Source organism: Gymnogyps californianus, chromosome 2 (assembly GCF_018139145.2).
Source record: "Gymnogyps californianus isolate 813 chromosome 2, ASM1813914v2, whole genome shotgun sequence".
NCBI classification, from domain to species: Eukaryota; Metazoa; Chordata; class Aves; order Accipitriformes; family Cathartidae; genus Gymnogyps; species Gymnogyps californianus.
Window position 1 is genome coordinate 174,142 of NC_059472.1, and position 22,190 is coordinate 196,331.

A 22,190-nucleotide genomic window follows, 5' to 3' on the forward strand; every position below is an offset into this window, starting at 1 on the left:
GAAAGGCCAAGGTTTGAAAGGACAGTTTCTGAATATTCAGTTTTGCAGTGTGTCAGCAGATTACCACCTCAAAGCCCATTCCAAGCCGCATTTAGAGCGGTTCCATTTTTTTTTTGGCTGCCAGTGCTCTTCAGCTCTAAGTAGAGTTTTTCCACTAAGTGCTCCTCTTGAAGCTCTTAGTAAGTCTCTTTAACCTCCTACCTAACACTGGACCTTCACCTTGTGATACTAAATGCACCTTCTAGCTTGACTGAGATAAAAAACCCCACCTTTAAAGGCACACATTCTTGAACTTAAATTCAGTCAGAAATCCAACACGATTACAGCTATCATTGCCCTGTAAAAATATGCACTTCATTTTGATCGCCATGCTTACCAAAGTAAGTTTTATTTTGAATTTGCATTGCAAACGCTGAATTTGAAAATAAGTAATTCAAACATAAAAGCTCTGAACAATGGTTGACTTTTATTTTATTTTACTTTATTAAAAGCACAATGCCTTATTTAACAAACCCTCACCCTATATACTAGACTGGATCAACTCCCGCTTGCAAAACCATGAAAGCTGCTATTATCTATGCATGTGAGGGATTAAATAGAAGATAAAACCTCACATTTCCCCTGTTCACTGCTTGGCAGCTATAAACCCTTCCTCTTCTGATTCCTCGATTTTCAGTTAACTTTCACAGACCATAAATCAGAACTCTTCAGAAGCATGCCGGTATTGCAATTCTTCTGCGCATTCCTCATTCCCAGCGGTATGTTCAGATTTTCCATACAATACTTCATCAAAGCAAGCACCTTGCCTTGAGATAACACTGGTTTTGAGAACAGCAGGAAGGGAAGCGGTGTCCCCTGCACGGCAAGAGTTAAGCCACCAGGAATATCTCCAGCGCTCCTGAAGGACCCAACTGGTGACAGACAGTTTCAGCAAAGAGTAATTTTCCTAGCGCAGGCGAGGACCTCGGCACTGACCTCAGGAGAGCTGGCCTCGAATTTGGCAAGCTGTGCAGAAAGCGTGTGCATGTTTACAGGCAAAACAAGCTGCTGATGAGGTTATTTCATGCACTCTGCTCCCCTCCACTGTCCAAGAGCATTAACAGAGCCATCAGACTGAAACACGACCGCATGGAAACAGCACCTCACTCGTACTTTGCTGAAGACCAGCGTGCCACGGAGGGCTTGCTGTTCCACGCGTGGTTGCTTTCCAAGTTTGAGTCACCCTCTCAAATAGTCCAGCCACCGCTCTAGGTCTAAATCAGGGCAAGCCTCAGGGTCACTTATATGCCTGTACTGGTCTGGACTGTAACACCCACAGCCTTGCTGGAGCACCCCGTGCCTCACCACATGGACTTTCCTCTACCGGAATCTGGGCTTCTGCTGCAGCAGAAATGGGGACATGGGGTTTGCCAGCAGTGGGTGGTTACGTTTAGACTGCTGATACAAGGACCGACGCTCAGGCTCACGAGCCTAAGCTCCGCATATTCCAAATTCAGGCTTAAGACTTGGAGAAGAGTGACTGTCTGGGTGAGACACCGAATTTCACGGTTTCCTCCTAACTCTCCCTGCCAGGAGCTTCTTCATGTTCTCCCACACCCTCCCTCCCCACCTCTTTTGTCCCCGTTCCTCAAGTGAAGAGAACTGAGCTGATGGCTCTGAACTTGATGCTCCCTTCAAGATGAGTAATACAACAGCAAAGCGTTAGCGGCGGGTTTACCCAAGCCTGTATCCCTTCCCTCGAACAGGGGATGCTCTGAAGGCGTGACTTCACAAGATGCAGGGCCAGCCAAAAAACAGGCAACAACTGCAAGAAAAGGGCAGTCTCGCTCCATTCCTCATTTACCTGCTGCTATTTGCAGCCCCCAGGACCCCTCTGAGCCAGCTCGGCTCTTTCACTTCAGCAAGAGGACCAGGCTCAGCAGAGGGTCCGACGGTCACAAGGTGGTCAGGACAACCCAGGCAGAGCGGGAGAGAGTACACCCCTCCCCACCTCACCCCCACCCTCCCGCATCTGCAAACCTCTCAAGGGGTACGCTGCAGCTTGCGCCGATTTGTGGACTCACCACCACCAAGGGCAGGCTCTGGCCCTGCCTGCTCTTGAGCAGGGGTCTATTTGCCTCTTCACGGAGGTGATTTAACTTAGGAGGGGCCAAAACTACCACTGGTATCTAGCCACTGCAAGATGAACGCGGCTGTCTCGCAGACCTTCACCGTAAGGCACGGTTTCACCTGCGGTCACGGCAATCTAGCACCCTGCCGACACCGAGGAGTGGCCCTGACCCACCTTTGCTGGCCCTAATGCTCACCCAAGCCCACAACATGCCAGACCATGGAAGTAAAAGCAAAACTCATTTTCTGCCAGTTTAGAATGGAATCACAGAATCATTTAGGTTGCAAGAGACCCTTAAGATCGAGTCCAACCATTAACCGAATACTACCAAGTCCACCACTAAACCATGTCCCTAAGCACCACATCTTTAGCTCGCTGGTACAGCCCACTCTGGATCCAGACGAGACTCAGGGCTGCCAGGAGGGAAGAGGAGAGCATCAGATCACCAGCAGACAGGGTGAGGCGTCACATAAATGAGCCGAAGAAGCAGCCAAGATGCTGCCACCAGAGCGGGCACAGCTTCCTTCCCCTGCCCTCCCGGCTCTGGCACTTCTCTGAGCTTTTCGCAAGCTCAGTTCACCAAGAACAGGACACGTGCTACAGCTAGCACAAGGGAAGCAGGCAGGGAAGGTTCAGTGTTAACCCAAGAGCTGCCTACCAAGCCAGAACAGAGGTCTGTGCACAACAGCAGCCAGATACGTAAGCAGGAGCTTCTCTAGGAGCAGAGCAAATGCAGTGCTGCTTCCTCAGAGCATCTCCCGGCCTCTAGAGATTCACAAGCCATCCACCCTCCAACTCAATTTAAATAGGTGGCTGCTACCGGCAAAGGTTGTCACCCTTTTCCCACCATCCCCAAGTACACTTTCCCATTACCTCCAGCAGTACTGGCAGCAGGATGAGTCACTAAAACTCACCAGTTCAACAGAAAAATATCCAGGAGAAAACAAACAACCCGTGGAGCACAAAAAGCTGAATGAACTCACTGAGGCCCCACGATCACTAGCAAAGATGCAAAGACGGTCTGCGCTCTCCGGCAGCAGCTAACTCCTAGTTGAGGTGAGTGCATGCCTTTGAGAGGGAGGTAAACGTAGCAAATAATGTCACAAATTAACTAGTCTTCAATTAGTCGTACTGTTTGTATCCCAAATGTACCTCAATTTGGTTGTTTCAACGGAGAAATCTGCTGCAGAGTTAACAAGACCTGCTGTCCCACGTCAGACTAAGGTCCAGGGAGACAAGATGCCACCTCGCACACTTGGGGAAAAGTCTAAGCAAGACAACATCAACTTTCCCTAATAAACTTCCAGCAGCAAACAGCAGTGTTGGTACTTTTGAGGGCAGAAATTCTATCCAGATGTTGTGTTTTGTAAGAAAACAATCCATCCTCCCTGAACTCTTTTCAAATTCTTCTACTGGTTTTGGCCTGCGCACCATCATTGTGGGGAGCGATTACACAATCTGTGAGCGACATTAGGAGGTATCTGCCTCTTAAACTTGCTGCCCAGCAATTCAGCTGGGTGCCATCTCATCTTTATATGCGAGAAGCACTGACTCGTTTGAAACAAAGAGGAAAACGCATTTCTATCTGCGTGCCCTTTGGAAAATCCAGCTCAGCAGGCTGCCCCTGAGGCCGAGAGGAGAGGCTGCGGTGAGAGTGCAAGCACACTGTGGTACTTTCCCAGAACGTTTTTGGCCTCCGTGATTAGCAAATCCGAGAGTCTCTGAAGGGAAAGTGGCAACGTTACCCTTGAGAAAATGGCGGGATTTATGGATGAGGCAGGGCAGACACCCGGCTGTCACAGCGTCGGATGCTGAGGACATGACAAACGCCTAAAAGCCATCCTGCCTTTCAGTGACTACACCCGGGGGGAGGTTTGAAACATTAACGTTAGCTGTAGGCATGAGAGAAGTTTCAAAGCCGAGAAAGTTAAGAAAAAAAAAAAAAGTGTGCCAAGGAATCACAAATAGAATTTGAAGACCTTACCTTCAAAGAAGTAAAATTAGAAGTTATGTATTTAAAGAAGTGTATTCTGCTTCTTTACCTCCCCCTTATGTTTATTTTCCTGCTTTCTACTGAGTTGATTTCTCCTCAAACGCACATAAAAGATCCCTTTCCTTACTGCAAGCACTTAGAGATCCATATTCCTGAACCCCTACAGCTTGTTTCTTCCATCTATTACTAAAGGAAATTAAAAGAAAGGAATGAAACACAGTGAGCTGAGAATAATCAACTACTGATTACCTGAGTAAGCTTGAGGATAATCAACTACTTTTGTATCACAGTCTGTATTAACAAAAAAAAAAAAGCGGGAGAACTACTTAGGGGACGACCCAATCTTTCCCAAGTTTTCACAGATTCCATCGACTCACAGAACATTTACTTTCAACACCAGGAATAACAAGGAGCTCAGACGCCCGACACAGTCATTCCACACGAGCAGAACCCTGCTTCTGAAGTGAAGATCATCAGGATCTAAGACTTAACAATAAATTTTAAGAGCTGTATCCATCCAGACCATGCTTCCTCAGCTCTTGCCAAGACCTAGAAGATTTGTCCACCTACCAATAGTCTAAAGGAGTTAAAAGAACAACAACAAAAAAATCTATTTATCAGACTGGCAAAGTTGCTTTGGAATAAAGTTTCAGTGTGAGCTAAACCTCAGCGCTCCAGCTGCCCAAGCTATCACACCCCTCTTCACGCACACAGTTACCCACAGCGAACACGCAGTAAATAAACGCAGTTTATTACCCAGTGAACGAAGCAGGAGATTGCATGTTTAGCACAGGACAAGAACGTGTACCTGGACAGCTACTGCAAAGCAACCTCACCCAGCACACTGCTTCATCAAGTGCAAAACCAGCGTATGAATCTCCCTTTCCCACCTTTTCATTCTCACCCACCAGCAGCAGCTCCCTTGCCCCCCAGGTGGGCTACTACAGCTTGGGGCAACCGTGTTACAAACCCAAACGGTCCCGATGAGCAATAGCCCCAAAGAAGAGGGGGCAGCAAACTGCCGAAGGGATGGAAGCGAGCAGTCAGGAACTCCAGCCTCAACACCAGCACCTCTTTCCTTCTCCACTCAGGACACTTGCAAAAATCTTTTGGGCAAGGAGAAACGTAAAGATGTAGGCAACTTTCTTTACCGGTCAACATAAGCAACGTATACATACCCATTTGCAAAAGGATGCTGATTTGCATGTAGATACTAATTCCATGGATATTACTCCGTATGCCCAGTGGCACAGCTTAACTTAAACACCGCCCAAACAGCAAATCTGTCTGCGTTCAAACAGAGGCCCAAAGGTTTCACCGCACCCCCCCAAAATCTCTCGCACCCACCCCCAGGAGGAAGGCGACCTGCCTGTGCACTGCAGTTCCCAAAGGCACAGGGAACGGGGCGATGCCGTTGGTCCCCTGCCCCTCAATGCAATTTCTCACAGTGTTCAGCAACACAAAAATGAACCCAGACTTATTTACCACAAGGCGTTAAATCTTTGTTTGCTCTAGTAACAGGACAAGGTGTTTGTTCAGAGGCGATGACTTGCAAAGTTAAGAGCAATGCAATATCTGCAGCAAACAGACAGCGCAGGTCTTTCATCTCATTACTGCCACATTGAGTCAGATAAGCAAACAGTTCGAGCTGGTGGAGAGCACCTACGATCAAGGGTTATGAAAAAACATTCCCAGCGCATTTATGCTTTTATTTTGGTCCTTAACCTTTACGTTTTATTATCCTGAACAGCAGTTCCACTCGTCTTAGCTCCTCACGCCTATCTGAAGTCAAAACCTCTATACGACAGTCCTTTTTCACTCTTACCAATATTACCGCATTTCTCTTCCCTCAATGCTTTTGGTAGCAAACATCTGATCCACGGTCGAAGCAAGGCGATACGGCAGTACAGGAGACAGAGTAATCCAGTATTCACAAGAACTTTTTTCTGCTTAACTGTTTGGTCTGCCAAGTTAAGAACCAAACAGCAAGAAAACATCTTCCCTTTGATTTCAGGTAAACACCATAGAGGTAACCGCCTCCGAAAAATGGCTTGCGGCATTTGGCTCCGGATACCACGATCTTTTAGACAAAACTTAAAACTTCCCCAAGCGGCTAGAAAAGATGGAAAAAGGGGGCTTGCATGACTGGTGCTACCACAAACCAGGCCAGCACTGTAGAAACACATCAGAAAAACAGCATGGGCTCTACCACAGCGATTATAATGACACGGCTAAAAGCCGTAGAGCATCCCCTACCATGGAAACAGTTAGAGGAGCGTCTGGACGCTGCTTTTTTTTCCCCTCAAGTACACGGGATAGCTCATTTCCCCCTGAGGTATTGCGGCGCTGGGGTAATGAGGTGCACGGGCAGGATAACCAGTGGGGAAAGAAGCAGCACCTCTAATTAGGAGCGGGCAAGAGCGACTGCGAGGCCTGGAGAGTCACAGGAACCCGCTCCAATGTTGTGACACACCGGTAAAGAGCGAGGTCCAGGCCCGCGGCTGGGAAAGTCACTCTGGAGCCCGGGGGAGGCCGCGGACACGCCTGGGCCGAGGCCTCGGGGCCCGGCTCCCGTCAGCGGGTATCCACCCGCTGACGGGAGCCGGGCCCCGGGGCCTCGGCCGCGTCGTCCCCTCACCGGGACTCACCGGGCTCCAGCAGATGAGCGAGTCGGTGTCGGGATCCTCCACCAGGGTCCACAGCTTGGTGAGGAAAGCGGGCACGTTACTGCCGCCGGGGCCGGCGCCCACCGCCGCCGCGCCAGGCCCCTCCATGGCGGCGGCCGCCGCCGCCGCTGCGCCCTGAGGGCCCGGCTGCAGGCCCCGGGGCAGGCCGCGGCGCGCCGGCGCCCCCCCCGGGAAGCCGCCGCCAGGTGGGGTATGCGGCGGGCCGAGGCGGGCGGGCGGCGCGGGGCTTAGTGCCGCCGGCGGCCGCCGCCGCGGAGCCGGGCCGCTGCCTGCGCACTGCAACCCCCGGGGCCCAGCATGGCCGCCGCCATCTTGGGACGCCTCCGAGACAAGCCCCCCGCGCGGGGCCGCCGCGCGCATGCGCCGGACCGCCCTCTCCCGCGCCGGAGGCACGCCCCCCTCCCCGCTGCCGTCACCGCCGGGCGCGGGGCGGCGCGATGCGCATGCGCCTCCTCAACGAGGCTTCCCCCCCTCGGAGGGACTCCCTCTACGCGCATGCGCCGTTCTGCCGGCGCGCCGGCTGAGTCCTACGCACGTGCGCGCCCCCATCCCGCTGAACGGCCCGCCTATGCGCATGCGCATTCCCCGCTGACACCGCTGTGCGTCCCTACGCGCATGCGCCCCCCTCCCGCCGGCACCCGCCCGGTGCCTGTTTATGCGCATGCGCCTCCCACCGGGAGGGCGAGGCGGTGCGGGCGGCTCGTGCGCATGCGCCCCGCGCCGAGTCACCTCTCCCCTTTGACCCCTCCCCAATTATTCCCTCCCCCCCTCCCCCTCCCCGCCTCCCGCCGGGAGCGCGGTCCCCCCTCCCCCCCCCCTCCGGTGCCGGCGTGTGGGGGGGAAGGGGCCGGGGAAGGCGGCAAGGCGGCGGCCGGGCTGTGCGGGAGGAGGGCGGTGCCCGTGACCTCTGACCCGCGCGCACGTGGTGCGCGGCGGGGCCGGCGGCTGGCGCACGCGGAGCCGCGGGACGGAGCCATGGAGCAGGTCGGGGCGCGCGGCGGCGGGGGGGGGGTGGCGGCGGCGGTGTTACCATGGTTACGGGCGCTGCGGCCCTGCTGAGGGCGGGCGGCGGGGCCCGGCCCCGGTCCCGGTGAGGCCCTGGCAGCGCTGGGGGGGGGGCCCGGTGCCGTGCGGCCCCTCCATGAGCGGAGGCCTCCGCCGCCGCCGCCGTCCTGACGCCACCCCCCCCCCCCGCCCCGTTCCGTTGCAGCCGTGTCCTGCCGGGGAGAGCGAGGAGGTGACAGACAGCGAGGAGAGCGTCTACTCGGGGCTGGAGGACTCGGGCAGCGACAGCACCTCGGCGGGGGAGGAGGAGGAGGAGGAGGAGGAGGACCCGGAGGAAGGCCCCGGCGGCAGCTGGCCCCCCCGGACACACGTAAGGGCTGAGCGGCCGCTCTCCAGCGCGGGCCCTCCCGGTCCCCGAATGCGGGGCGAGGTGGGGGGGTGTCGCTGTGACCACCGGGAAGCGCCGTTCCAGCGGGCGGGGGGGCGAGGCCCGGCACCTCCCCGGGTGCTGGCGGCCTCGGGGCGGCCCTGCTGGGGCAGGCGGCTCCGGGGGTCCCGTCCCACCCCGGCGGGCTGGGGTGCTCTGGTCCTGCCTCAAAAGTACAGGCAGATTGAGGCCGATCCGTGCCAGCCACATGCGGTTGCCTTCCCTGCCCCAGCCACCACTCGTGCCTGGAGGAGGAGGAGGAGGAGGAACGGGTGTGAGGAAGGCTCCGTGCCCGGAGTCGGTGCCCCTGTGCCCGGTACCCCCTACTTGTAAATTGTGGGGAAACAGCACAATGAAACCTGTGTGCGTAAACCCTAGCGAAACGCCTGTGAAGAGGAATCTTGTTTAGACCTATGGAGTACCTAGATTATTATTTTTTTTAAGGTGTTTTTCTTTAGTTACACGAGCAGGGGCTTGGGCTGCGCGGTCCAGCTGGGTTGGCCGGAGGAATCTGAGCTGCACGTCGGGTAGAGAGGCCCCAGAGATGCTGAGGAAGATTCAGGCAGGCTGAGTGCCCGTGTTGCGTCTGCTGGGAGTCAGGGATGCCTGACCACACGGGATCAGCGGGGAGGAAGCTGTACGTATACGGAGATAGGCGACGCTTCTGCTTCCCGGCTCTAGACGTGCATTTTGGGACGAGGCGCAGCGTAGAGAGCTGTAGCGCTGCTTGCTTGTTCACAGGAGAAAGGCTGCTACGCCAGCTTGGGTTTCTAGCGTTGGTATTACTAGTGATGCTTCTCTCGTAGACAACAGATTTTTAAAAAGACGATTACGAAGTCATAGTCTCCCTCCCGTTTCAGGAGGTGCAGGCACAAAGATTGGTGGAAAAATTCACACTCAAATTTGTCTTATTGATGTGCAGATCCCTGGTGCTTCGGGCACGGCAGCCTCCTTCGCCCTGGGTCACGCCCCGAGCTCGTTAACAAAAAGTGCCTTGTTGTTATCCCGGCTCTCTGGATCTGTGTATTTATTTATTTGTTTGGACGACGGATAGGAGCTTTACCGAGGTCTGGAGTAGAAAATTAGTAGGAAGGTCCTCTAGTAACCCGCTTGGGAATTTCACAGCGGTGCTTGGGGCTGCGGTGTTGCTGTTCAGCAGCCATCCTGCTTGGGCTGTCTCCGTCGACAGCCGCTTGTTCCCACCCCGACGCCACCTTCATCATCGTGCTTCAGCAGCTGCTGGCGAATCCCCGGCGTGGGCCAGGCCCGGCGGCTGATCCAGCCCAGAAATCACTCTGTGGAAGCGGGGCTTTTTTTGTTGTTGTTATTGTTGTTCTGTTCTGCTTTTCAGAACAATGGGTCCCCTAAACCGCGCAGGCGTTTTGGCTGGTAGCGGGGGTTGTTTTCCTCGGCGCTGGCTCTCGGCTCTGTTTTGCCATGCGGCCGTGTAAGCGGTAGGACGCTTGCTTAAGCCCGGACTGACTGCCAGTGCATTGTGCGTCCGTCTGTCTGAGAGCTGGGGCTGGTTCTGTGCCCACCCCGCCCGATTCTTCAGCCTTTTATTCACTATCCAAGTGTGTGCAATGCTCTAGGTCCGTAAGAACCTATCTGCAGATGTTGGGATCCGTCGCTGTCTTGTTGCAGCCCAGGTCAAGCGGGACACGAGGCTCTGTGCTCCGCACCGGAATGTCGCGCGCTTTGTGCAGGTAGCACGGCCCAAAAAAGAGCTACAGCGGGAAGAGCAGAAGCCGAGGAGGTCAGGGGGGTTTGAGCCCGACGCTCTTTCCCTTACTGTGCAATACGTCCCTTTTTGTGGCCTCGCTGCTGCTTTGGGCGAGGATAGCCTGTTGGTTTTGTGGCGACGTCTCGCTGAAGTCAGGTTCCCAATTTCCTTTCTTGCTTGGCCTTCTGCTTTTGGGGCCTTCGCTCTGCAAAGGCAGCGGCGCCTGAGCAGAAGGACAGGGGCTAGAGCCGTTCCTGCCACGCAGGAGCCCTGCCTGAAGAGAGTTACCCGACACAAACGGCAGCTATCCTGAGCGGGGAACGTTAGAGACGGAGCAGAGATTTGCCTGGATTTCCTCTTGTGGGGGAAGGGTCCTGAAGGGGTTTCACAGAGGGAAAAGACATCAAACACGTCGGACTTGGCCAGGAATACGTTTACCTGTTGTTCCTGTTTGGAAAAAAGGAATGCTTCGTGCAAGGACATCACTTCCCCAGTGCAGAGTTCAACAGAAGTTTGGTCTGTTCGGACCCTTTTCTTCTCTGGGGTCCTGCAAGGAAGTAATTCTGTCTGTGCCTCTGTCCTTTTTGGTTTGCAGCACCCCTCAATGCCTTCTGCTGGGGCTGTGAACCCTGCGTAGCGAACGACAGCCTCCCGCAGCTAGGTTTTCTTCCCTTGCTTCTTTACAGGGCCTTTGCGTAACGCCATAAGTAAATGGGTTGAAAACTGCTACGTTACGGTGTTAGAAGCTTCAGCGGTTCAGACAGCTTTTCAGAGTGACTCGATGATTTCGCGAGCCGTGTGCCATTTAGAATTTTACATTGCATCGAAACGGCTCGGGAACTTGGGGAGAGCAGAGGTAGATTACTAAGTAAGGGTTTCCCAGGAGCGTCTCGAGTCTTTCCTTGGCCGCTGCTCTACGCAGTGTCCCCGCTTTTGCTCTTAGCTTTGAAACGGCGCTCGCTGCTTCACGGGTGGGAAGCTTTGGAGAAGAAAACTGAGCTACCCGCAGGGTGTGGGGAACGAATGCTCGCAGGACAACTCTGTTGGAGCTGGGTCTTGTCATCAGGGCGCTCGGTGTCCTCCTCTGCTGGGGAGAAGCACTGGGCGGCCGGCAGAGGTGGCAGGCACGCGGTACGCTAATGCTATTCGTATAGTACTGTCACATTTAAAAATGGACTTTGGGGCGAGAATGAAGAGAACTAGCTTCTGCTTAGAAAATATTTCACTTGCTGGCATTGGAGAGCTGTTTATTTGCCTTGGATAGATATGTTTCATTTTGAATGAGATTTCTCCAATTCTGGGCTCTTAATTGCAGACTCCTAAAACCTTTGATTTCTGTTCATCAGCTCTCCAGTAGGCAAATCTGCTTAATTTACTAGGAGTTAGTTAGGAAAACATTGTTAAAAGGCAAGCTAAAGTTTTGCTTGGATTGGTTGTGATGGCAAAACCTGCTGGGGGATTATTTTTTGTTATGTTTATAAGATAGGAGGATGGACTCTGGGTATCTGCGGCTGCATCTAAGGGCTTGTCAAGTGTCGGAGCTGCTGTTAGTGTGATGGGTAAGAAACTGAGACCCACCACGAGCTGTAAGTTGCCACGCCGCAGTTTTCTCTGCCGTGGGGCAGTGGGAGGATCTGCCCACGAGACCTGGCTCTCACTTGAGCTGGTATTTGTGATATTAGCTTGCGCTAGCTCTTCCGCTTGTTGGTCCGTGGCCTCAACCCTGCCTGGGCGCACACTGCCTCCCCCGCTGCCCCAAGCACCCACTTGGGGTTTTTTTTTTTTAAATTTTGTTTAGTTCACTGTGCTGTGTGGGAGTGGTTTAGCCAAAGTGATGTGCAAACCCTAAACGGTCTGCAGGTGCCACCAAACAAGTTTTCATTCTAGCAGAGCAGAGTTGTCAGGTTCTTAGTTACAGGAACGCGAAAAAGAGAAGAAAAGGACTCCAAAACTAAACACAGGCTCTGAGCGTCCTTGACGTTAATCCGTGGCTTTGGCTGCTCGTTAGGATCTCCTCCAAGCTGCGTTCCCTGTAAGGGAACAGAGGACGCTGCTACCCAGGGCTGTGCCCCTGAAAAGCTCCGGGGAGACCTTGCGGGGGTTTAACCCTGGCGAGAGAGGAACTGGTTTAACTCGCACCTCTGTCGGCAGCTTTTTCAGAAGGGGGCCTGTCTCTGCACCTTTGGGGGGATTTTAACGCTTGCCCGAAAGTTTATAGTCAGTTCTTAGATGTCTTTTTTTGTTGTTGTTTGGTAGGTTGGTGTGGTGACTTTGGCACTTCTGGGAGCGCTGCTGAATGATGATTTGTAGCCTGCCTGTGAACAGGTATCTCTGAACAGCAGGGATCTCTGGAGGCCAGTCTCTTCTGCCTTTGTTTAGCTCGTTCTCGGAAATTTAATTGATTTTTAGCCCTAAGCTTAAAATATGTTGCAAATTATACAGCTTTCATTTCCCATACAGCGTAGCACTGTCGGGGACCTGATGTGTAAGTGCCAAGGGCAGCCGTAATGCAGAGCTGTCGTTGTTACGTGTGGCAGTGACAGCCCCCAGTGCTTCCTGCTCCTTGCAGTTAGGTAATGAAGTGCAAACACAGAGCGCGGACCCTCCCTGGCAGCTTCTCCGAAGCTGTGTTTTCACAGCAGGCTAACGAAATTCGCAGTCAGCAGCGTCTTTGAGGGCTGCCAGAGCGGGGATGTTTCCCATCTCCAGCCTTGTCCTCTCCCTTCTGGTTCTGCTCCCTCTCAGAAGACGTTTCCTTGAGCCGGGTCACCTCGTCAGCGTGACCCGGAGCTCTCTCTCCTCCTGCTGAGGTAGTTTCCCTTCCGCGAGGTCAGCGGCTTGAATCGGCTCCCCGGGGAGTGCGTCAGGAGCCCAGCCGGCACGCAGGGAGCAGCAAGAGGAGGGTGCGAGGGTAAAGACCACCTTTCGGCAGCAGAGGTGCTCGATCAGCTTGCCCCCTCCTAGAGGCTCAGGCCTGATTCTTAGAGACCTCTTGCATGTTTTGCTGAGCGTGCTCGTTCTAGCCTGGACGGCTGTCCTGCTGTCCCTGTTTTCCAAACCCGAAGACCTCATTCTGTCTCGTGGAAATTTGCTTTGAACCGGCCTTTAGACCTCCCAGCTGATGCCGGTTTGCTCCAACATCGCTTGTGCCTTGCCGGCAGTGTGGACGCCTGAGCTGGTGCCGGAGAAGCCTTCTGCTCCTCCCCATCGGATTTTCAGGCTTGATGTTAAAGATGACTTTGTTCTCTGGGAACGGCCTGTCACCGTGCACGTCACTCGAACCAGGCTCTGGAGCGCTTTCGGAGGGTTTTGTGCATGTCCTGGATCTCTTGCTTTCGGTATCTTCTGGCTGTCCAGCAAGTTAATCGAAGTTGGGGAGGTTTCCCAAGCTGCTTCTTCCAGAGGCTTCTGGACTACGCGCAGGAGCATCAGCTGAATGCGTACAGCACTTGGGAATCGACGGGAGGGTCTCCTGCTCTGCCAGAGAAATGTGGAGAGCATCAGGGAGCTTGTGGAGAGAAGGATGGCGTGTGGACGGAGAAGGGAAAGGAAGCTTGCAGATGTTCTGTGATTACTCTGAGGTTTCCTGCTGCGAGACCAGACAGCAAGGAGACTTGCTTGCTCAGATTGCCAGAGCTTTTCTGTAGACTTGGCATCATGGTCCTCCCGGAGAGGCCTGTCTGGGGCTCCGGGAAGAGCTGGGAGCTCTGACCCACGGACAGAGAGGACACTGCTCATGTCGCACCTCGCAGCGAGGGGTTGTGGTGCTGTTCTGCCAACCGACTCCTTTAATCGTGGTCTCTCGCTGCTTCCGTAAAACCTGCGATATTCCCTTGGTGAAAGCCAGTGATTTGGAGGGTGCCGAAGCCAAGCCGATGCTTTTTGGCTGGTCTGGTCTTAGTGTTTCCTGCTCCATCCATGGAAGCAGTGGCTCTGGCAAGGGAGAAACCCTTTAGATACAGGGGAGGTGTTCTTGCTCTCTGAACGTTTTGGTGTTTGAAATACTCTCGCTGGAGGTTTGTGTTCTTATCTTGTGAGGTGTCCCAGTTTGTGACTGTTGTGTTTGATCAGGCTAGAGAAGTAATGGGAAGACTGACGGCTCCCGAGTCGATGAAACCCAAACCAGTTTAGGACGTGTTAGTCTCTGTGCAGAATTCAAGCATAGATGGTGGTAGGATGATGAGGTGCCTCTCCAGAGCTGTGCTCCTCCTCACAATCCTGGTGGTTATCTGCAGCTCTCTCCAAGAAGATGCTTTTAGGAAGCTGGAATGTAAGAAGTCTTGTCTTTGGGGCTTAAAAACCCCCACAGAGGAGTAAAGGCAGCCTCTCCTGAGGACAGGGGAGAGAGAGGTACTGAACTGTGAGCCAGCCCTGGCGCCTCAGCCCGTGGAGAAGTGTTAATCCGGTCTGAGCAGCAAGGTGCTGAACTGAGTTGTGCTGTCCCAGCTCCCTTTGGGATCCAGGAGCGAGAAAGGCCACCGCTTCCACCACCTGCCTGTCAGCAGATTGCAAAGCCCTGCTCTTAGTGCCTCTCTAGCTCGCAGGGCTCTGTAAATATTAGGCTGTCCTTGTCGGATTAGATTTCCTCTTAATGACTTCCAGCGTTCTGACAAGCTGTGCTTTCTTCCTTGGCAGCCCCGGTGCTGAGCTGAGCCGTCCGACTCTGCTCTCAGAGCCCCTGGGGAAAAGCCCGGTGGCCTGCAGTTGAAGGCCAGGCTGAAATGTTTATTTTCTGCTTTTATAATCCAGGAAGCCCCTTCAGCGCTGCTCTGTCAGAGAGTCCCTGCTGTGGCACCCAGCGGCCTGAAGCGAATCTGTCCTGTGCCGGCTGTAGGCACTGGGCAGGAGGCACAGCCAGGCGGTGAGAGCCGCTTAACTCTTCCCTTCCCGCAGGGATTGCACCTGGAGACCTTGTGCTGCTCTTGTCCGTTCAGATGCGCAGCTCGGAGCGTCCTCGCAGGGCTCTGGGCCGCAGTGCCGTATGCAGCTCCTCTCTGCTCCTCCATCAGCGCCTGTCAGTGAACCCGTGCTCATTTTCCTTCTTTTCGGTGGCTCCGCGCTGCCTTCAGCTCAGCACCGCGCAGCCCCAGCAGCAGGACCCCAGCCGTTTGGGGCTGACACATGCTCATCAGCAAGAGAGCGCGTGGGGACCGGACAGAGGCGCCCCTTGGTTCAGTTCTTCTCTCTAGCCCTGTGTCGCTTTTTCTCCTCTCCTCCGGATTAATTTGTACTCGTGTTTGCCGCACCACTCTGAAGTAGAAAAGCAGCTGACACTTTCTTTTGTGGTGGCCCAATTTCTGCAGAGCCTTCTTGCCTGTTGTCCCCTGGGACCTGTTTCTAGCAGTCATGGAAAGAAGGAAGCCGCTGTTCGTGCTAGCAGCAGCTCGTGGCATCAGTGGAAGCGCCGCTGCTTGCTGCTTGCTGCCTGGCATGCCTGCGATGCCTTGCTAAGTCACCGCACCAGGAGGGCGGCAGATCTCAGCATCCCCAGCCTGCTGTGCCGATCCCTGCCCCGGCCCGGTGTCGGTGTTACCGGGGTGCGGAGGGCTGTGCTCAGCTGTCAGCCTAGGTCGGCGCAGGGCTCCGTGCTCCTGGGGGTGACAAGCCAGCTTTCACAGGCACGGCGCTACGCCCTCTGGACAAAAGCTCTGCAAAGGGAAGCTGAAGCAATAAACGGCAAACCTGCTGAGTTTGCCTGGCACTCTGGCAAGCTGTCTCTGTCTTGAGATGTGTTAGTTCTTGAGTCTGGTATGTGAGCGAGACTCTCTTCCCGTGTCAGGCTTCGTCTTTTTGTGCTGTTAGCAGTTCTGTCAGCCCCATGAAATGGAACAAATTGACGTTTGCCCACAGGGTGAAAAATTTCAGGCTTGTTGCTTGTACTGACAGTCTTAGCATGAGTTACCTCTCCCCATCCTCAGGACTTCAACTCTTGCAGCAGTACGTCTTACAGAGATACAACAGGCTGGCCGATTGACATGTCGGTACTAGAAGACAGCGTGGAGCCAGGTGACAAGAGGAAGGTGATAGCAGCTGACTTCTTCAAAGCACTGCGTGTGACGTGGCCTCCGAGGTTCTGTCTCCTGGTGTTAGAGCGGTTACTGGAACAAGACTTGACCTGGTGGAAACGAGACGACATCCGCTCTGCCAAAGGCACCGGGATGTGGAAAGATCGCTTTGTCTCCAGCTGCAATGGGGACCTGCTATCAGTGTTGGCCCCATGTCACTGGGTTTGTCCTACAGGGAGGATCCACGTGAGTTCCTCCTGTTCTCCCAGCAGCAGGCGTGTTCCAGAGGCTGCTGTTCAGTTAGCTGCTTGCGCAGACTTGGTTGCATAGTCCTGGTTCTGCGAGGCTGCCTGAGCAAAGCGCTTTGTCCTGGCCCTGGTAGAAGCCGCTTTACTGCTCTTGTTCAGAAGGCATTGATTTGGATCTAAGCTCAAACTTGAGGTGTGCACAGACCTTCACTTAGCGGTGGGCTGCAATCGCTTGAGATGCTGTCTTGCATCTTGTCGCTCACAGGAGGTTGCCTGCGAATGGAAATCTCTTAAAACGCGACAGCTGATAATGAGGTAAACGTGTGTTTTAAGCCCTTAAACTGCCACTAGGCTCAGCTGGTCTGACAGGCTTCTCGGGAGCTGAGACCCTACTCGTCAGAAGGAATTATGCGGCTTCATCTTAGCTTTCTGCACAAACCTAGCATGTTGTTTGTCCCTAAATGAGCAGCAGTTGGTGTAGAGGCGCTGGAGTTGCTGCAGGTTGGTGTTTACGTGTGTTGAGGGGAGGTGGAGGAGCACAGGTCCTGGAGAACAGCCTGCACAAGTACACTGTAGCTCACAGGGTTGTGAATTTGGGAATCCTGTTTCCAGCCCTGTTGCAAGCTAGATCACTGCTGCTCCTTTAGGTATCACGTGTAAAACTGAGGATTTAGTTGTTTTGCCTCGCAGGGTGAGCAGAGCAACTGACAACATTAGGCCCAAGAACCATGTTGCTTTAGCAAAGGAAGAGATGACGTGTGTGTGTTGGTTGCTTGCTTTTCCCCACCGTGACCATGTGGTCTTAGCAAGGTCTGGGCTTGGCACCGAGGAGTGAGATTCTCTCACTGCTTGTGTGCACATCCCGGCAGCTGGTAAAGCTGAGAGGAAAACCACGCAGCCCCTCTCCTGAACACGAGGGACAGTTGCTTTGGCCCACGTAAGTGCGTGCTGTTGCCACAGCTCCCGCACCCTAGCAGCTCTAGAGCTGCTTCCACATTAGGGTCTGTTATCTGGTCCCTGTTCGCTCCAGCCCTGACTGGCACGTCTGCTCTTGCTGCTGCCCATCCTCCCCCTCACCTATTCAGCTACTCATAACCCAACTCTGTCTTTGCAGCAGCAGCACCCAGCTCGTGCACCCCCTTCCTCCAGCTTTCCTGCCTCTGCAGCTCCACCGAGGAAATTCTGCTCCGCTCTAGCTGGGGATCGCTGGAACAGCAGGGACCTTTCTCCCTTCCTGCTGGAAAACTGCAAGCCAGGAGTTTCTGATCTTTTCTCCACAACCAAGGAGGAACTGCGTGGGAGCACTTTGAGAACTTTACGGTGGGAGGCAAGCAGGTTTTGCTTAGGGGAAGGGGAGCCAAAGGAGCTACTGATGTTTTAATCCAGCTTCCAGTGGCTCTTGGTTTGAGGAGGAAAAGGAGGATCTAACTGGGCCATTAACGTGCTCTGATGCTTATTTTACTGACTAGCAAATGCAGTGGGGGACGCTTCCCTTACCGACTCAGCTAGTCCAGGCAGCTGGTAAATAGTCTGCCTAGCTGGTCTGTCCGAGGCTGTCTAGAATGGACGTCATAGCAGCGATAGCTTAAGGAAATAAGCAGGACTGGTGTAGGCAGAGATGGTATCTTTTATTACACGAGTTTATCTAGCTGGAGGACATGGAAGAGCTTTGGGATAGACAAGCCTTCTTCAGTTCTGCTTCTCTTTCACACCTGAACGTCTGGTGTTCCTGAAAGCATATTCTCTTTCTCTAATTTATTAACTAAAGGTATTGCCTCTCCTTAGCATCTTTGCTGTCATAAGACTGTCTTTGCAGTCAGGTACGCGATGTGCTGTTTGCAGCATAACTGGGGAGAGCCGGCTCTGCCTGTGCTGCAAAGCTGTTGTCTCGGCCTGGCCAAGACATGGCAAGGCTCGTGCAGCTCAGCGGCACGGTGCTTGTGTCTGCCCGGCTGTGGTTTGCCTGCCGTCCCGCACGCCTTTTTGATCGTGTAGAGTGGAGCGCTCTGAGGATGTGGCTCTCCTCAAAGCCTGCTGATGGTATTCTCCCTCTCCTTTTTGCCTGTCCGGTTTGTGTTTTAGCTTAGATTAATCCTTTTTTCTAGTTCCTCTGAACTCTTCGGTTGAATTTACCTGTTGGAGTTTGGGGTAGAGGAACGCCAGCTGATCCGCACATGGGGAGCAGGGGGTGAATTTGGGAGGGAGGAGGTTACTGGTCTCACTGGTGTGGGAGGCTTCAATCCTCCTTCCCTTACCCCCCCCCTCATTACAGCTAAACCCGTTCTCAAGTCCTGTCTGTGCTGCCAAAACCCGCCTGCTGTTGAAGCCCGCCAGCTGTCCCACGTCTCCCCTTCAGCCACCAAAACTGCCAGAAATGGGGTTCGGCGATGGCCGTCGGTGACGCTCAGCACTGCCCGACTCCCCTCTGAGCCGAAGTCTGGGGGTGCCGACTCCTGGATCCCCACAAGCCATGGATGCCCGGGGGGGGGGGCAGGCGGTCCTGGTCCCCGAGCCCTGGCAGCAGCTGTGGTGGGGGGGTGCCGGCAGGGCGGTTTTGAGGGGTTTTGCGGGGTTTCGCGGTGTGTCCGGCATTGCTTGCCGCCCTCTGGTGGAACGAGCCTTTCTGCGGCGGAGCAAAGCTTCGGCTTTATTCCCGAGTCTGAACGCAGCCCCTGCGAAACTCGGGGGACCAGCCTGTCCCTGCCAGCCCGGCTGGCTGGGACCCAGGCAGACCGATACCCGGCTGCGGGGGGGACAAAGCCTTTGCATGCGTCAAGGTAAACGTACCTGGAAGATGCAGAGAGGTGTTTCCGATAAGCCTGCAAGAGGAGCGAACGGTGACTGCGCTCCCCTGCGACCCCGTCTGCCGGCCCCTCTGCTCCTGGTACCTTTTGCTTATCCTGAAGCCCCCTTAGAGCCCTGTCTGGTTCAGACAGACTTTTTTCTTGTAAAATGGTTTTGGCGTTCGGTGTGCGTTCACCGTTTCCCAGGTGGGCTTTAGTCAAGTATTATAGGGTGCTGGGTGTGTGATTGATGTCCTAGCTGAGGCCTTTCTTATTTTCCTGGCGAAGCTTTCTGGAAGAGTTTGAACCTGCCGATAGACGTGCCTAATCCCTGGATGCTGGAGTCTGGTTTGCAGACGTGCCAGCCAGGGTGAATCTCCTGCAAGAATCCTGGGCGAGATCCTGGCTTGTGCCAGCTCTCGGAGTAAACCCAGGACCTGGGGAGCCCGTGGGCCTCTGTTTTTCTCCCTGACTGCGTGGGCTGAGAGGCTGAGCATCACTGGGCTAAGAGCGGGAATGCTGGAGCGACTGTGTGCCACCTCCTGGCACGGCCTTCGCTCTCGAGGACGCTGGCAGCTGGTAGCACCAGCAACCCAGATGTGCGGCGCAGGATCCTTCTCTGGTCTCGTCGTGGCAGCGGAGAGAGGGGGGAAATGAGGGAAAGATGGAAACTCAAGTCCAAAGCCATTGTAGCGCCAAAAGCCTGGAAAAAAACTTATCTCCAATCTCCCTTTTTAAAAATTTTTTAATAAAGCCTTTTGTTTTTGCAGTAATCTCATCCTCTTGCCGGCCCAGTATTTTCCAGGCTCTCTCCCACCCCTCTCCCTGTGGCTCGGGGGAGCTGCACTGGTGTGTACGTACAGCAGAAGGTGATCACACACTGTGTGGATTTTACTGCTCCCGCGAGGGACGTTTTCTGGGGCTGTTTTTCCGATTATTTCACTGAATCCTCCCGTAAACCCGATCTAGCCAGGGTCCCCATTCTCCCCCTACCCCCACTCCGAGTGGTGCGCGGGGGGAGAGAGAATCTCTTTTCCAGGGAAGGATCTGTAGCTTATTCGGCACCCACACAGCAGGTCAGCGAGTGGGCGAAGTCTGATGTTCGGTGCTGTCTGATTACCCGTGTCTGTGGAGGGAATTAATTCCTGCCCGAGGCGTGCCCTGTGGGTTGTCTCTCTGACGGGAGCAGAACGCGTGGCCCGTGGGCCCCGTGACAGGACGAGCTCCGCTTCAGTGCAGGAGGTGTCCTGCCCGCTGCGGGTTCAGGCATGGAAAAAAATTTGGGATAACCCAAGCAATAGAGGCTGCGTTGAGCTCCCTGTGAGTGAGGTTGGTCCCACCACTCCTGATGGGTAACCTCAGTTGGACGCATCTGGCACAGTGTGTACTACCTGTGACGGTGGGAGCCTCTTCATCACGGTGACATTGCCACCTTGGGAGCTGTGTCTGCAGCCTGTTCCTGCCCTGTTCTTTACCCAGGTCTCTTCCAAAGAAGTTCAGAGTAGCTCCAAACGTGCACATTACTTCAAAACTCATCAGTAACGTCAGATGATGCGGGTGAGATGGTTGTGTGCTTTAACCGATCTCAAACACTTTGCCCGGTGGCTCTGGAGTCCTGAGTGCAGACGTGGTGGAGCCCGTCGGTAGGTCGGACCTTTGCTGAAGTGCAGTGCTGGGAAAAGCCTGCCCTTGTGATAGCGTCGTGGTAGGCACCAGAAACCCCTGCGCACTTGTCCTGCCAGATAGAGAGAATGATGCTGCTGGGTCTGTCCTTACTTGAGAGAGCAGGCTCTGGGATCTGTTGGGGATCTGCTGGAGGGCCGATCTGCCGCTCAGAGAGACCTTGACGGGCTGGAGAAGATGGCTGACAGGCACCTTGTGAAGTTCAGAGACAATAAATGTGAAGTCCTGCACCTGGGACAGAATAACCCTGTGCTCCAGGGCAGGCAGGGCCTGAACGGCCAGGGAGCAGCTCTGGAGGAAAGGCCCTGGGGGTCCTGGGGACAGCCTGGGAGCCAGCAAGTGCCCTGAGCAACACCGACCGACCACATCTTGGGCTATGCTGGTGGGAGCATGGCTGGCAGGGCCCCAGGGATGGGGTCCTTCACCTCTCTTTGGCACTTGAGACGCATCCGGGCTCGGGGTCCAGTCTGGGGCTCCCCAGTACAACACAGTGACAGGCAGGAATGAGTCCAGCGGAGGGCACTGGGATGGTTGGGGTTGGAGCATGGGACACAAGAGGAGGATCTGCGAGCTGGCTTCTTCAGCCAGGAGAAGAGACAAAGGGGGCTCCCGTTGCTGTCTGCAGCTGCATGGGGGGGTGCGGAGGAGGTGGAGCCAGGCTGTCGTGATGCCTAGGGATGGGATCAGAGGCAATGGGGACAAGGTGCAGCAAGGAAAATTCTGGTTGAATGTAAGGAGGGACGTCTTGCCCGTGGGAGTGGTGCAGCCCTGGAACAGGACCCAGAGAGGTGGTGAGATCTCCATCCTTGGAAATACCCAAAACTTGACCAGACAAGGTCCCAAGCATCCTGATCTCACTTTGAAGCTGGCTTTGCTTTGAGCGGGAGGTTGGAGTAGGGACCTCCAGAGCTCCCTTCCAGCATAAATTTTTCTGTTTCCATGATCTGGGTTTGTGTGGTTTCTGATGCACTCCCTACCTCCTGAGCCTGGAGCCGCACTGGCACCTCATCCTTGGCTGGTTATGTTCTGACTGATGCTCAGAGGAAGCAGCGTTGCTGGGAAATCCTTTCCCCATTCCGCCTGTCCTTGCAGGTTGTGTTCTTGCAGCCTCTGCCCTGGTTGTGTCTTTGCGTGGTCTTGGTGGCATTGAGCTCCAGGGGAAAAGAGGGACAGAGAGTCTTGAAATAAGTCGGGAAGATGGCTGCAATATTGTAGAATCACAGAATGGTTTGGGTTGGAAGGGACCTTAAAGATCGTCTAGTTCCAAGCTCCCTGCCATGGGCAGGGACACCTTCCACTAGACCAGGTTGCTCAAAGCCCCATCCAACCTGGCCTTGAACACTTCCAGGGAGGGGGCATCCACAACCTCTCTGGGCAACCTGTGCCCAGTGCCTCACCACCCTCGCAGTGAACAACTTCTTCCTTACATCTAATCTAAACCTACCCTCTTTTGGTTGAAAGCCATTACCCCTTGTCCTATCACTACATGCCCTTGTAAAAAGTCCCTCTCCAGCTTCTTCTAAGCC

The 22,190-nt window shown here is 54.5% G+C and overlaps 2 protein-coding genes across 2 annotated transcripts in view; one reads left to right on the forward strand and one right to left on the reverse strand.

Moving 5' to 3' along the window:
- HSF1 (heat shock transcription factor 1) overlaps window positions 1-6,877 on the reverse strand; it is a 71,229-nt gene extending 64,352 nt beyond the window's left edge. The window contains exon 1 of the mRNA XM_050892688.1: window positions 6,752-6,877. Within this exon, the coding sequence (XP_050748645.1) occupies window positions 6,752-6,877 (126 nt within the window). The remainder of the gene's footprint in view (window positions 1-6,751) is intronic.
- A 9,043-nt stretch (window positions 6,878-15,920) lies between these two features.
- EPPK1 (epiplakin 1) overlaps window positions 15,921-22,190 on the forward strand; it is a gene marked incomplete at its 3' end in the record, with an annotated part of 28,381 nt that continues 22,111 nt past the window's right edge. Inside the window, 1 exon segment of the mRNA XM_050892869.1 lies at window positions 15,921-16,196. Coding sequence (XP_050748826.1) covers window positions 15,921-16,196 — 276 coding nt within the window.